The sequence below is a fragment of the Hibiscus syriacus genome, unplaced genomic scaffold, assembly GCF_006381635.1.
Source record: "Hibiscus syriacus cultivar Baekdansim isolate YM2019G1 unplaced genomic scaffold, ASM638163v2 tig00111402_pilon, whole genome shotgun sequence".
Classification (NCBI taxonomy): Eukaryota; Viridiplantae; Streptophyta; class Magnoliopsida; order Malvales; family Malvaceae; genus Hibiscus; species Hibiscus syriacus.
The window spans coordinates 4,906,616-4,922,894 of NW_024063082.1; the positions used below are offsets into that span (position 1 = coordinate 4,906,616).

Consider the following 16,279-nt stretch of genomic DNA (forward strand, 5'->3'; position numbering starts at 1 on the left):
CTTTTCTTGTTGGGACCACATGGTTAGATGGAGATTTCTTTAATGTTTGAAATTTTAAGCTTGTAAGGCCTGTTCCAAGATCCAACCAGCTAATAGACTGCTATTACTGTTACCACAATTTACACAACCTTAGTTATATTATAATCCAAACAATTACCATAAATTATTACATTATCTATCCAACTTTTAAGACATAATGATTTTTTTTCTAAAAAAATGTATTTATATTCATGACTTCCAACAAGATTCTTAAAAAATGTTTATCCTTTTTTGTTATATCGATATTCAGTTGATTGGAAATGTGTCTACGTCTCTACGATCCCAGTCTCGAGCAGACAACATGATCCGCATCCATACTGGCATATCTGAGAAGAGGTAAACTTTGACTTAACATACTAATTTTCTAGATAAATATATTGGAAACTCTTATGTTTATGCGGATCGTGACATCTACACGAGAAAAGATAAACTTTGAACATAACATCATATAAATGTCATGATCAGCATCCATGCTAGCATCAGCAAGTAGGGGGTCATAATTTTTGCTAAGCCAACATTCCAGGTCCGTGATATTGGCAAGTTGTGTGGGGTTTCTTCGTCAACTAAAAGACCAACTGTAGTGAATTTCCGAGCAACGATGATAGTCATAGAAGTCAAAAACCAAAAGGACTTAATCGTAAAAAAGTCCTGTATCTTAGTTGGGACATTCCAAAACCCTGAACTGATCAATTTGATATTTCCCTTTTCACGGCCACATTACCTGTATCTTAGTTGTCTTCCCAAGGGACTCTTTCCTGGAATTCTCAACTCTTCTATATATATTCCTCCTTTCCACTCCATTTCTCAATCAACCCAATTTCTTTATTTTTCTTCAATGGCTAAACCTTCAGCTTCTGCAAATTCATCTTCTTCTGGTTTCGAGGATCTCTTGCCCGTGATGGCCAACAATCTGGGAGGGGAAGGTCTGATGGGTGAACTCTGCAATGGGTTTAACTTGTTGATGGATAGAGAAAAAGGGGTGATCACTTTTGATAGTCTGAAGAAGAAGTCGGCGTTGTTGGGTTTGCAGGATTTGAGTGACGATGATTTGAGATCCGTGGTTAAAGAAGGTGATTTTGATGGCGATGGAGTTCTTAACCAGATGGAGTTTTGTGTTCTCATGTTTAGGTTAAGCCCTGAGTTGATGGAAGCCTCTCGTTTTTTGTTGGAAGAAGCTTTCCAGCATGAATTCAAGCAGTTTCTTTGATCTTTTTTTTTTGTAATGATATTGTAGAATTTGAGAAGAAAAGTTCACCGAAAAATTGCTATTTCTCATTTTGTTTTCTTCATGGGCAAACACAATGAGAATTTTGAGAAAATAAAGAATAAATTATACTTTTAATCATGTATAATCTCATTAATGACTATCATTAATTGACACCAAATGAGTTAGTTATTTAATCGTTTATAAATAGCCAATGTCTATGGATAACTGAGTGTAATCCATCGTTCTCTTAATATCTCCGAAATCTTCTTTCTTTCTCTCCTTTTTTAAATTTTTCTTAGTTTTATTTGATCCACCAAAATGGGCGGAGGAGTAATGAGGACGGCCTTCGTGTCGGTGTTCAGGCAGCTCCGTCGTCTGCGGAGTGCTGCGTCATGCACGTATCCGCTTCTCGCTCGGCTTCTTCCGGAATTTCTGTTTCTGGCAGTGTAGTTTCTTCCGCTTCTGACGTGACGGCGTCATGGGAAATGGTGGATGATTGGGAGTTTGCTGACGATGTTGAAGAGGAGGTGTGGCGGAGGAAAGCCGATGGCTCGGGTGTTGTTTGGAGGTGTTCCAACCCTTGAGGAGGCTAAAGAAGCCACTACTGATTTGAAAGATGCATTGGATAAGTAAAGATCATTGCTTTGAGAGATTTTTTTTCTTAATAAATTTCCTTTCATTGGATTCATTTATTCACTATGGGATCCATTTTTATGAAATTTGAAATGACAATAATCTGATATATGAATGATCATTCCTTTCCTTTTAAGATTTTGAATTTCATGAAAATTTTGAAGTTGTGTGATGGGAAACATGATTTCTTATCGACTAAAACTTTGTATCCAATAATAGGTTACCATTAGCTTATAAAGATTGATTTCAAGAACCCCAAACTAGAACACTTTAATCTTTTAAGTTATGAACTGAATTTGATTACTTCAAGGGCGACGTGAGAATGAGATCATTGATGTTTACATCATTGGTTTCCTCTGTTATATATATGAAAATCATGTTGCTTTCCTGATCTGTTTGATCATTTTTCTGTGGTTTTTGGTCTTTGTTGTCAGGGCTTATCTATCACCTCCAAATTGGACCGACGGTACTCATTCGTCTGGTTCATCATTGCTTTCGGAGGAGGCAGATGATATTAAAGCCACTTTAGCACCAGAGCCTGCTGCCCAGGCGTTCAAATTACTCAATGAGAGTCCTGCAATTCAGGTTGTGGTTAACTCTTTCATTTCTTTTAGTTTAGTTTTTGACATGTTTGAATTCGAATCTCTCATACAGACTACAGAATGTTAATAGTGTAGTTATGATCTGCAAAAGTACTTGGAGGCTTAATTGTTTGGTTTTGGTTTTGGTTTTGCTCACAGTCTATTGTTGCGTCGATTGCCGCCGATCCAAATGTATGGAATGCTGTACTGCACAGTCCGGCTTACATCGACTTCATCCGGTCGCATAAGACCAGTGAGAATTTTATGTAGTGGTTTCAATATTTGATGCTCTCTTTTCTTCTCTGAAGTTAAAAGAATGAATGTGTTGCAGAGTATACATTTGAAAATAATGGATCCCCTTAGATATATGAATCTTCTTCGGTAAAGATCGAAGAGCATATCGATGCAAATCAACCCCAAGGCAGGAATCCATTTTTGGATTTTGTAGAGAAGTTCAAGACAAGTGTGGTTGAGATGGCTAATAAAGCAACTGACTTCCTGCAGAACCTCTTCACTTTACCCTATGCTGAAACAGAGAAAGGAAGTGCTGGATCGAACTATCTCGAGAAGACGATCGGAGCTAGCCTAATGGGGTTGGCCGTGATGGTTATTATGGTCGTGCTTCTTAAACGAGTCTAGATTAAAAGTATGAGAATTTGTCGATCTTACAAAACAACACGAAATATCGTCATTTTTCACTTGGATGCTTGTGGAAGACAATGCTATACAGCTATCAAATAGCCTTTAATCGACGGCTGGTTAATAATAGTTGATTGATACCTGAATATTATATTTACTGTTCAGAATACTTTTTAATCCAATAAAATGATAACACGTGTTCGTAAAAATCAAAGCCAATTTAACAATGAAATATTGTACTTTTCAGCGTTCATATACACGTACCTTACGTAAGACACATCCAAACAGGCAATATCGGCTTTCTTTACCCTCAGCCTGTGCGATTCTCAACTCAATTGTTTCTTTAATCTTTCCCCTACAAATATTGCAGCCAATTACTTAGAAACTTCATGTTGAAAGTAATGGCTTACAACAACAATTTGTAAACCTACAAAACCAAATGAGCCTCGAAAAAGAAAATAGGGTTCATAGGCATGCATTGCTCCATGCACTCGACCACCCTCAGTTATTTTTGTTTCGTTCGGACTTCCGAATAAATCTATGTAATTCATGGGGTGGAGCTACAAAGATAGTTATTAAATCGTTAGCACCGCATAAAAACATTCTTCCTAGGTCGGCCAGTGAGACGATGGGGGATAAGCTTCATCATCGAGAGGGTTTCCCTGTTAATCGTCACTATTGATATACAGTATGTCCTCCTTTGCTATTTGCATCTGTCCTTTATCTTTTCTGCTATTTGCTTGTGTCCGATCCAGTTGGCCGCGCTGGATAGAAGATTTTTTGATGGGTTAGTAATGTCCGATTGAAAAAAGGATTTAAGAATTTTAATTTGGAATAAAGTACACAAACACATGAATATACGATACAGGGTTCCATACCAACCTTTTTTAAAACATATGCAAGGTATAAATAAGCCGCCTCCCATTCGTCCGAAGATAACGTGCCTGTACACAACGGTGGGAGATCAAAGACAGTATAGTTAATCAGTGTCTAACACTAAAAATTAATGGTAGTATAAATGATTGAAATGAGACAATGATGTAATGAACCATGGGTGAAGTGAACAGCTTACTCTGATCTTGATTACCGTCGCCTAATGCACCAAGTCTCCGCATAGGCTCTATATATTCTGGTTTTTCCATGTATTCATGAACAAACTCGTGCGAGTTTTTGACGAAAACGAGTTCTAGATCATACTGCAAAGACCAACGCAAGAAATTACGAATTTAACAAAGTTATTTTTGGTACAAGAGTTTAACAAATTAACTGTACCTCTTCTGCTAATGACTTGAAGACATGGAAAGGAACAATCCATTCTGGGCAGTCAACTGCATCCTGCAAGAAGATGTCCAGCAAACCCTTAAGATCACTTCCCCCCATCCCCTCAAATTAAATAATAAAAGCAATAGAACTCCCATAAATTAATACGAAAGGACGGTTTCTGAAAAAGGAATTTTCAAGATACGTACCTCTAAATGGAACTTGTATTTGATACCAAAGGGACTGGAAGATTTAAATTTCCGAACCAGGTCGTAAAAGTATGTCAGAATCCAAGAAAACTCGTTGCTAACATCAATATCTTTTCAGAAAATATGGTTAGAAAAATGGAGGGGGCGATTCACCTTGTCACTACATTCTTCATCAAAACGTATCCAGTAGACGCTGTTGCCAATGGCCAATCCTTCAGCTGCACGGTCAGTGAAAACAGCATCCCCAATCAAGAATGACAAAAGTATTCCACCATGCCCAAAAAGTATTCAACATTTGTTTACCAAGAAGATTGAAGGTTACGTCACCGGTTCAGTATTTGGTTTAAACAAACCACGAAATTAAAAATTGTTATTTACTAGGCAGGCTAGCTTTGGTCACTTTATGTTACCAACTTTCAGATAGGTACGAAACCAAATTTCTTATTCAATCATGTTACGAGTTTTAGTTATATAGATTTTCTAGAGCATCGTTTTCAAGTCAAGAAATATAAAAGCAGGTTGCAACACTAAACCTTCTCTAAGCTTTTTGACTATCACATTGGCATCTGGCATCGTCCCAATGAAGGTGCCCCTGGACGAAGTAAAGCAGAAACATTGGCCAATGCTCGACGTGCCCGTGCCTCTGTAGACCAGGAATAATGCATGGCAAACTGCATGATTAAGTGCACATCCATTATAACTACATTTACGGTTTCAGTATTATATGTAGCATTTTATTATCAATATTTTCAAGAAAACTAAAGAACTTGAACCCAAAGTTTTGAATAGTAAGCAATTTAGTGGCAAGGCAAACAAGGTAGTAAATTGCTATTCGCAGATAAAAATTACTAATGTTGTGCTAAACCTTTGCAGTAATTTTATCATCAGACAGCAGTAATATAGACATATAATAGACGATTTTCCAACTATTCGCCTGGCAACTGCAGATGTCGAAAGGAGCATCATCTGCCAAAACTCTATCCAAGCGCACCTGAATATCGTAAAAATATAAATATCGAGACATATCCTCTAGAACATCCTTAATTAATAAGTTGTCCCTGAGTTCCAGTATTCCGAAAGGGATATTTTGTTTCACTGATTTAGCCATCAGTTTTATATAGCAATAGTCAGCATTGAACATGACTAAGCATGCCGTTTATTCTTATAATTAACCCCAGAACCAGAGTAGGTAAGCTGACTAGTGAAAATGTATTTCAAAAGTGACTATCATCATTCAATGCAATGGTGCTACCTCAAAACAATCCCCACAGATGAGACGGGCAGGAAAAGTGAACTTTTTGCGACGTTGATGATGGTCTGCATCGCCATTGTATCGCGTGCGACAATCTTCTATCTGTTCATAAATGGAAAAAGTAAAATGAATATAGAAATACGAATAAACAGCAGGCTATTAACGGGTTTCAAAAAAACACGAGCTATTTGTAATTTTAAAGCTACACATAAGATTCATGTTTCAGAAAAACTGCAATTTGAGATTATTTCATGAGATCATAAGTAGAAGAAGCTTTGCAACAAATCTAAGGATTAATTAAAGTGTGCAAATCAAATCAATGAATCATCATTACAACGGTGTTGCTTAAGGAAATTAATGGCTCAGAATAATTATGATATAAATATTGAACGAAGTCCCACATATACCACAGATGCACAACACTAAACTAGGTTACTAAATCAGATACACAATATATATATATATATATATATATATATATATATATATGTGTGTGTGTGTGTGTGTGTGTGTGTGTGTGTGTGTGTCAGTGTTCAGCACTTTACCGATCCTTCAGCTATATCAATGCCAACATAATATCCAACTTTTGCTTTATCCCATTTGATGAGATCACCACCCTAAACCTCATAGGAAAACAGTAACAAAACGTTCAGTATACGTTGAATATGGAGAATAAAAAGGCAGTTAAATACAAATAGAGGTTGGTACTAAAATAACTTGCCACAGGCAAGATCAAGAACAGCATCATCCCGACGAGCATAAAGCTGAATCAAGACACTTTTAATCTGTCAATTCAAAGAAGAACATGAATGATAACAAAAAAAACAGTCAAAAACATACCATAAGTTCACAATGCAGTTCATGTGATTCAACAACGTACCCAGTTATTTAATTTCTTTAAGTGAATGATCGGACTTGCTTCACGTTCTTCCAAAGTTTGATTTGTTCTCGCACTATAATGATCGGCCACTTTCCGAGCAATAATCTTGGTGCTCTCATCCTCCAAAAATTGTGAATCACCTAATATCACAACACACAACTGAAGCTTCCTCAACAGAAGTTTTGTAGCAATCACAATTCGGATTCTTTTCCTGATCTCTCAAGATAAAGCTTATGAAGCTCAAGACCCAAGTTCAAAAATCAACTCATTAACAAAAAAATACACCGATATTGAAACTTTTTATTTCCTTTCATTCAGCTAGAACACAAATTTGGCAGCTTCAATGCAAATATTTCAACAATAAAATCTCAATTACTCAGTGCTTCACTTAACAATCTAAATAGGATCTTTTTTACTTCAAAACACATTACCAAAAACCATCATTCAAACCAATACCCATTGTTTTTCCTTTAACCAAACAAATTTATAATTTAATAGAATATTTTAAAAATAAACCCAAAATCTTGGTACTGATAAATAATATAATGATTACACAAGAAAACCAATAAAAAGAACCCATAAGAAACAAATCCCAACAAGAAATTTACCTTCAGGGTTGTGTTTGAACCTGGATTGAGGTGGACCAAAGGAGGAAGAAGGAGAATCAGAGTATCCACGTTTCATAGCAAAAATTTATCAAACAAAATAAAATCAGAACTTGTTTTGTTTTGAGGTGTATGCAAGAAAAGTATCAAATGTGTGATTTTGTATTCTGTGTGCTTGGGGGTGTCTTTTTATTGGAAAAAAAAAACAGGGCAAATCATAAGTGGGTGTTCCTTTTTGGAGAGTTTGGTTTTTGCCAGGGGCCTGGATTCGATACGGTAGAGGAACAAAAAAGAATGTAAACTACAAAAAAAGCTTGAAAGAGAGAGGCTTGGGTTTAAAGTTTTAATTACTAAGAGAGAATGCTTTGCTTCTTGTTGGAATTTATTAGGATTCGTTTTAAGCTCCATCTTAAATGAATGAGCTAATTCTATCAAATATCCCCAGACTATCGTTTTGATTCTAAATTGATTCTTATATTTTAAAACTATTTTAGTTAAGCCATTAAAAATCAATAAAGCATTTCCATTATCTCGGTTTTCAATTCATATGTGTATATGCCAAATTGAATATGATGCGTAACATATTTAAAATACATAAATTAAATTATAAACACGTGAATACTTAGTGTATTCATAATTTGAACCTAACGTGTTAAAACACACAATGTTAATAAATTTAAAAGAGTTGTTTCCCTTTTTGACACATTAGGTCTAAATTTTTCATATAACATATGTTTAAAAATTGATTCATTTCAAAATTGAACAAATATTTAAAGATAAACTGATAATTAGGGTGACGAAGACTAAAATGATACAAAATGGATACTTCAAGGAATCCGTTGAAATATTTTAAAATTTGGGAAGTAAATTAAAATATGGATGATGGATGATAGTTAAGGGACATTACATACAATTAATCTTAAATGGATAGGTTTTAACTTTCAGTATGATTTTTTTATTGTGCATTTAATATAAATTTAATTACAAAAGTAGGGCAGATGATTTAGGGGTAAAAAACCAATCGAGGTGTAATAAATAATAATCCTATATTTAATCAGTATATTATTTTTCATTTTTGAAATACATGAATGGTATGACATTTACATGTTGATGATTCAACAAGAAGAAAATATAAGTATACTTCCTCAATTCGTTGAAAGATAAGTTCTCTGTCTAAGTAGACTCTTAAACCATCGAACTGAAGCCTTGGGAATCCTTGTCAGGTTATTTTTGTAGTCCACATAATACAGTCCAAATCGAACGGTGTACCCATTGTTCCATTCCCAGTTGTCCAGCAATGACCACACAAAGTACCCTCGAACATCACACTTATCTTCCCTGTGTTCCATCATTTTTCAGTTTTTTTTTCTCGTCAGCTAACTTTAAGATAACTAGAAAAAAAACTGACGACAATCTAAATTATGGTGCATTCGTGTTTAGGGTTTATTGCGATGCCGGAATCATAAACTAACGTATACAATGTTGTTAGCAGGAGTTTTGATTACCTTATAGCAGCTGATAGGTTTGAGAGATAATCCCTGTGATATCCAATCCTTTTGTCATCTTTCAAAGCCTTTTTGATGGAAATAAATGGGCTATTTAGTTCGTCCATACCTGCAAAAATGCGAAATTGTCAATCATTTCATGGGCTTTTTTTAAGGTTTTAAGCAAAACTTTGAAGCCTGAAAGTTGAGTCACCGTTCTCTGTTATTATAACAGGTGGATTGCCATATTTATCTCTCAGATATCTTGCCAACTTCCTAATGCCCCATGGGACAATTCTTATCCATCTCGAAGCTGCCTACACGCACAAGTTCTTATCAGCTGGAAAATATACATATATGGCAACTATCGAGAATTGAAAGAGCGATCACGAATCTTCATTATGTATGCAATGATTTGGTTTCTCGATCGCAGTTTAAATCCTCAATACCATAACTAAGTTTTCAGGATTCGAGTTTCTGATACGTACTCTTTCACCAATGGCAGCTCCACCTCGGAAAGCTACAACAAAGGAGATGTATGTTTATATTGTTAGTGTAAAGATATGTTAAAGATTATGTTCGATGAACCCGAGCTTAGCTCGAATTCCTGCATCTACAATCCATTTCATATTCTCAAACAATGGCTTCTTTACATGTAGTGATAACAGCGGCATCTGATGAAGCATCCTGTAATATGAGTTTGCGGATTTGGGTTCGATCGTTTCGAGCATAATATGTAGTATAATGGTTTATGCCAATGAAGTCAAAAGCCCCAACTAGCAATTTGGACGTCTCTGGTAAGATCTGAGGCAACCTTTCTCCCACAAGCCTTCTCATTGATTCAGGATAGTCACCAAAGAAAAGTGGATCAAGGAACCTGATTCACCAAACCAAAAGAAAAAAGATTTAAGGAACCCGATTCTTATAGGCATTAAATCAAACAGTTTGTAAACATAGAAAAAAATATTAGCAATCAGATATTACCATCCAATTCCAAAATCCAATGCTCTGTTTGCTGCATCTTTATCTTCATCTTTATCAGAGATCGGTTCGTACCATTTAGCGTCCAATGTTATTCCGATTTGGCCTCCTTGTCTTTCCTGGAAACAATAGAATACTGCGGTCACAACAGATTCAATCACGATCGATTATTATCGGACGTCGAACGAATTGTACCTTGAAGTATCGGCAGTAACTGTGATAAGCAGCGGCGTGAGAAAGAAGGACGTTGTGAGCTACGACGTAGGGTTCGGTGGAAGAATTGCCGTGCTTGCAAAGTAGACCGGCGAGAATGGAGCACCGTCCGGGGGCTTGAACACCATTGTCGAAACCTTGGATTGCAAAATTATGGGGCTCGTTGAAGGTGACCCAGTGCTTCACTCTGTCTCCAAAAGCTTTGAAGCAAGTAACAGCATAGTGATTGAAATCGTCGCTGTAATTAATTGCAATCTCCTTGTGAAAATCTGGGTTTTTTTTTTTGCATACATTTATCGTGTGCTTTGAATTCTGTAGTACTTACACGATCTGTCCACTCAACCATCCTTCGTATTCATCTTCGAGAATCTGTGGCAGATCCCAATGATACAGAGTTACAAATGGCTTGATTCCTGATTATCAATAAAAACAACTAAAAATTCAGCAACTTTCCATTCATTCTTAAAATTCATATGTTTCGAAAGCATATTTTAATAAGCAACCTTTTTTAATTAAAGCATCAATGAGTCTATTGTAGTAGTTTATTCCTTCTACATTGGGTTCCCCTGCTCCATCTGTTGTAAATTCCAAAGCAATTAATCAGATGATCAACAAAATTAGAGAAATTAAACTTAAATTTCAATACTTACATGGAAATATTCTGGGCCAAGATATTGAAAATCTATACGCATCCATTCCCAAATCTTTCATCAACTCTATGTCGCTCTGTCAAAAGGAAGAAAAAAATTAAAGCTTATCTCTAATTTTTTATTGGTAAAAAAAATATTTTCTTTATGCATGAATTTTGATTCTTGCATGTGGTTTTATTATATTATATTTAATATATTCGTGACGTATCTTCTTTATTAGTTATATACAAATTAATTAATTAATTTTTTTATTATTACGATCATGATTCTTATCCTAAATGAATAGGATCCTATCCATTACAAAAATAATACTAATCAGTAAAAAAAACTTAAAGTAGCTTCAACCACTAATTTTACTTGATTAATTAAAATTTTAATTTAATAAAATCTATAAAATTAAATAAATTTAATTAAACCCAAAATTATAAAAATAAACCTCAAACCCAAAGTATTACTATATTTTAAAAAGTATAATTTGAAAGATTCTTATCTAGCGGTGCACTAAGCTTTCATTCAACCTCATAATGTTTTATTTTTTGTTCTCTCTTTTGGTTTGGTAGGGTAGAAAGTTTCTTTCCAAATGCTTTTCATACTAAAATAATATTATAGAAAAAGCTATTTTATCATTAATTTATTGCCACTTCAAGTTTAATAATCATATATTTGCTTAATTATATATATATATTTGACATTCACCTCGAACCGATGATAATGATCAACAGCAGTATCTGCATTGCTCAAGTCCATAATCTTCCCTGGTTTTCTAGTGAAGGTATCCCAAATGCTATCTCCCTTGTTTCCTTCATTCACAGCTCCTTCGTACTATATAATACCGATTATGTTACGAGACGAATTTATAAAATTTTAAGCGAAAACATATTATCAATATAAAATACAAAGAAAATATATCTCTCGTTCTATCTTTGGGTATATATGAATTCAGAATTCGAATATGAACCAGCCGGACTAAACCGAGTTTGGAAAACAAAAGTGTAATAGAAATTCACCTGGTAAGCGGAAGAAGCAGTTCCGAAGATGAAACCATCGGGGAAATCATCTCTATGGACAGAATATCGATGTGAGGTAACAGACAAGACCTGTCTGGCTATCAAAAACAGAACTAGATGGGACATAACCGGAAGAAATGAAGCCAGTGTTACCTTATAATTAAGCTGTTGATATGCTTTGAAAAAGGGTATATAATAGAGAGATTTACGAGAAGTGTTTAGGGTTATCTTAACTGTAAAGTTGAAGAAAAACAGAACTGAGAGTTGAAGAAGAAGACGGAAGGGAGTTGTGTTATGTGTTGCTTGTTGTCTTGGAGATAAAGTGTTTAGGAGGAAAGGATGGGGCTGAAGGTGATGGTTGTTTGTTGAAGCTACCTTTGCCTTCTATCAACACGTTATTATAGAGAAAGCTAATAGACACAAGGCTTTTAGGACCCACCCGCGAGAACAAAGTGCATGAAATACAGGGACTAAATACACCAACCATCAAAAATACGTATTGAAATTGTTTCTACGATGATAAACGTTGACGTGTGTAAGATTGGTTTTCAATCTTTTGGATAGGTTTTGTCTCGATTTAAATTATTGTTATAATAATATTTTTATTTAATTGTATTATATCTACGAATATACTCTTAACTGGTTATTATAGTTTCAAAGATATTTTCTTTAAGCAATAATTTAATCTATTAAAAATTGTTTTTAAGGAAATTTTTCATTAATCAAAACCTCGTGAATGAGAGGAAATTTCTAATAAATCTCATCCGCCAAACTCATAGATTTTAGAATTTCATATATTCTAACTAGTCCCATTTTCTTGACGAGATCTCTAAAAGATTCACATGATTTTACAAAATCATATCTATAGTCACATAGTTATATTTATAACAAACATGTCGATAAGTAGTCATTATAACATAGACTTGACACTAAAACTAAATATCATTATAAACCTCTAAGTTAAGATTAAAAAAAGATAATTTTTTTCTTGTCTTTAACGGTGACAATTCAAATATTAACATCAACAAATTAAATTATAATAATATATGATTTTTTATTTGAAAATAGATTTTATTATTATTTGCAGTAAATCATATGATCCAAACTTAGCTAAATGGTGACCTATATAACCGTCGCAGGCTTCAACTTTGATCGAGCAACTATATGATCTTAGACATTGAATTTAGTTTAAGTTTAAGTTTGACCTTGAAAATTGTATCGCTTTGTCATGCTATTTATTATTATATTAGTTTATTTTAAAAAATAAATTTCATTGTTATAAAATAAGGAGTTTTTGCTTCTGGATAATGATGACGTGCAGTTTGTTTTATCATATAAAATAAAATATCGGGACTGACGAAAAAATATTTTAGCAAAATTGTGTTTTTTGTCTTTGACCAAAATAATTTTAGGATCAAATAATTGATTTTTACTACATAGTTTTAGGTTCATGAATGGGCTTTTATATTTAACATAAAAAGGAAGGATTAATTTTTTATTATTAATTTGGCAATTGTGTGTAATTTTCGGAGTAGAAACTCAAAAGAACAACAAAAACAAAAGTATTAATATTTTTATATTGGGAAAGGTTTCAATTTCCGCGTCAGAGCTAAGGTTTCCATTAATTTGGTAAGAAAGATGACATTGCAAACTCATTAGTACCATATGCAATTAATTATATAGGAATCTTAAATAGATTGGTCGGTGTTAATTTAAAGTTTATCGATTGAGTGAAGCATTGGAATCGTTTGACTAAAATTGCATAAAGTTTAAATTTGGGATTTACATGAAAATCTTAAGAAAAATCATTAATTTTCTTACGTGTGTCTAGCTGACACGTGTTAGTAACTTTTTAAATACATTTTTTTGTTTGGGTTTTCGTTATTATTTCTTTATTGGAATGACAATGTTTCTCCCTCAATCAATCAGCAATCATTGTTTTTGTGGACTCGATTCGTCTTTTGTTTCATAATGATTCAGAGATTAAATTTCGTCATATATCTCGCAAGTAAAATTAGGTTGCAGAGTGCAGACTCGTTGGTTAAATTGAGTAGAGGACAATCGATGGGTTAGAGTTTATTTGTCCTATGCGCTGAATTCTATCATCGCTACTGAAGCTATTGTAATTTCGTTCTAATTATGTTCTTTGTAATTAAAAAAAATCTAGGTAATTTTCACTTGATGTTTTATTATTGTTTCTTAATTATACTGAAATTAGTTTTCTTTTTCAAGCTATATAAAAATTAGATTTTAATAACCGGTTAGGATTTTAAAATTTTATTAATATCACTATCTATGATGTTGATGCGACAATTTGTGATGCTAACGTGATAGCCTATAGTATATGATAATGTGTTAAAGGAGTTTAAGTAATTCTTTAAGAAAGTTTGAAGACTTAATTATTTTTTTAAAGTTAGAATAACTTTTTAACAGTCGTCACGGTCCATACATTTAAAATGATAACATTTGTAATGTTCAACACCTACATTAATCGGGGGGAAATTTAGTCACCTAAATAGATAAAAAATATAATATAAATAATTATTTTTATATTAAATCTTATTAAAAATGATAAAGTAAAAAATATAATATCATCAATTAATACAGATTTTTTTATTAAAACTAATACATAATTTTTAAGAACTAAGACTAAAACGCAAAGTTATGTTTTTTATCAAATAACTTGTTTGAACTTTTATAGAAGTACATTATCAAACTATATGATTGAATTGCAATAATATGTATATTATGAGAGCTAAGAAGCAATATAGATAGTCCATCTTTGTCATATAGTAATTTGCTTGTGATTGCACGTATCAACAACTCCACTCAATTTCACATGCATACACATTTATTCAATTTTACCAGGGTTAATTTTTTTACACTTTTCCCCTTAATACATTATTTTTTTTATAGCCCCTAAATACATTACACCCTTAACAGACATATTTTTAAACAAATAATAAATCTAACATGTATTTTGTTAAGTTAATATTTAGATATGGGTAGAGATAGACGTAAGATTTTATATTAATTATATATTTTTAAATTTTAGGAGGGATAAATTTATAAAATTCTAAGAGGATAAAAACTAAAAATATAAATAAAAATATAAAATATATGATAAATTAAAAATTTTCAATAAGTTTATAAAAAGAATTCAGTGAGACGATTGTCGCTAATCATTTCGTCGATTCATCCCTGAACTTTTTTTTTGCATGCTTTTGTTGACCAACTTTTTTTAACGTTATATCTTAGAAAATTTGTCAAGAACTTTTTGCAAATGTATTCTTATTCTGAGTTTTTACTATTCATGTAACGAATTAATTTTTTTTACTAAAAGTAAATTGTTGGGTTAATGTGGAATCTGGCCCAGCTTTATAAGTCCGGAGCTTAGACGAATTTGGACTTATAGGCGGGCTAGAACAAAGAGTAGCATCCTTCGGTGGAGTTGTCCAAGATTAGAATGAGCAATGATCAAGTGTTTTTTCATGGAGTTTCGGCTTATGCTTGGTGTTAGCGTGGGAGATGAAATATAGACTGACATAGAATTTCACGTTAGATGATTAAACTTTTAAAATTATAAAACAGATAAATATATAAATTTTAAGATACAAAAATAAATTATTAATAAAATTATATAAAATATATAATAATTTAAAGTTTTATGTGCAGTTGTTATTTAGCACAATTTATAGAGACAATTTCTTTTAAATATATATATATATATATATATATATATATATAATATTTAAAAATATTATAAAATGCATGTCAAAGTTTTTTTAACAAACAACTGTTTCAATTTTATTAAGCATAAAATACAAAAGCTACTGTTATTATTAAAAATAACAATTATGACTGACTGTTATCATGCATAAACATAACGATAATTATGTTTTATGATATAATTAATTTAAATTAACTATGCGACGATGAAATTATAAAATGACTATTTAGTTCTTTTGATCATTACCGTCGTCGGCTCTTTATTTGACACTATCATCATTGAATTTTATAAGGAATCAAAGTTTTTTATACAAATATAAATTTTTTAACACAATCCAATTATGATCTCTTCAAATCAAACAAGTTCCATGATTTTTGCAACTCTTTATTAGTTAATATTATGATTCCAAATTATCATAAAAACCAATTTTCTTAGCTTCCAAGAATTCTTCCCTCTTGTAAAATTTTTACCTATCATTCTCTATAGACTCTCTCTCTCTCCATGTTTTCACGTAACGCTTCGATACTGAATTAGCTTTACTCACGAGTTCATCCACTAGTTTTGATCTTCTCCTAAAACCCTTTTTCTTCATGAGTTTTCTGCATCATTACACATGGTTTTGTTGCATTCCTTGCTGAGTTTATGGGTAGTGAACAGATTTAAAGAAGGTTCGGAGGAGAGGTTAAGGCAGAGGAAGGTTTCATGGTTTAAACAAACTTTAACTTGTTTCGTTGTTTCAACTTTGAATACTGTGTTGTGTTTGCTAAGTTATTTTTATTGGTCTGAGGAAAAGTTGGTAACTCTTTCCGATTATGTTCTAAAAGCACTTGCTTGGGGTGCAATCTATGTTCATCTGCATTGTCAATTCTCCAATTACACATAACGAAAAAGCTTCCCGTTTTTGTTGAG

At 32.9% G+C, this 16,279-nt stretch overlaps 2 protein-coding genes, 1 long non-coding RNA gene and 1 pseudogene across 3 annotated transcripts; 2 read left to right on the forward strand and 2 right to left on the reverse strand.

Annotated features, from left to right (window-relative positions):
- The first annotated feature begins 822 nt into the window (after positions 1–822).
- On the forward strand, positions 823–1,277 carry LOC120162559 (calcium-binding protein KRP1-like). Its single transcript, XM_039172700.1, has one exon. The coding sequence runs from the start codon at positions 875–877 to the stop codon at positions 1,244–1,246; it is 372 nt and encodes a 123-aa protein (XP_039028631.1). The 5' UTR covers positions 823–874; the 3' UTR covers positions 1,247–1,277.
- A 781-nt stretch (positions 1,278–2,058) lies between these two features.
- On the forward strand, positions 2,059–3,182 carry LOC120161742. Its single transcript, XR_005519501.1, has 3 exons — positions 2,059–2,464; positions 2,620–2,713; positions 2,792–3,182. It is a non-coding gene; the product is annotated as an uncharacterized LOC120161742 (long non-coding RNA).
- Positions 3,183–3,352: 170 nt separating this feature from the next.
- Positions 3,353–7,640, reverse strand: LOC120161759 (annotated as a pseudogene).
- A 788-nt stretch (positions 7,641–8,428) lies between these two features.
- On the reverse strand, positions 8,429–11,805 carry LOC120162298 (putative beta-glucosidase 41). The gene is made up of 12 exons (XM_039172465.1): positions 11,641–11,805; positions 11,330–11,455; positions 10,634–10,709; positions 10,487–10,558; positions 10,309–10,396; positions 9,966–10,221; positions 9,774–9,889; positions 9,443–9,666; positions 9,278–9,309; positions 9,004–9,106; positions 8,811–8,919; positions 8,429–8,643 (listed from the first exon to the last, which is right to left on the reverse strand). The coding sequence occupies exons 1-12, from the start codon at positions 11,764–11,766 to the stop codon at positions 8,451–8,453; spliced, it is 1,521 nt and encodes a 506-aa protein (XP_039028396.1). The 5' UTR covers positions 11,767–11,805; the 3' UTR covers positions 8,429–8,450.
- Positions 11,806–16,279: the final 4,474 nt, after the last annotated feature.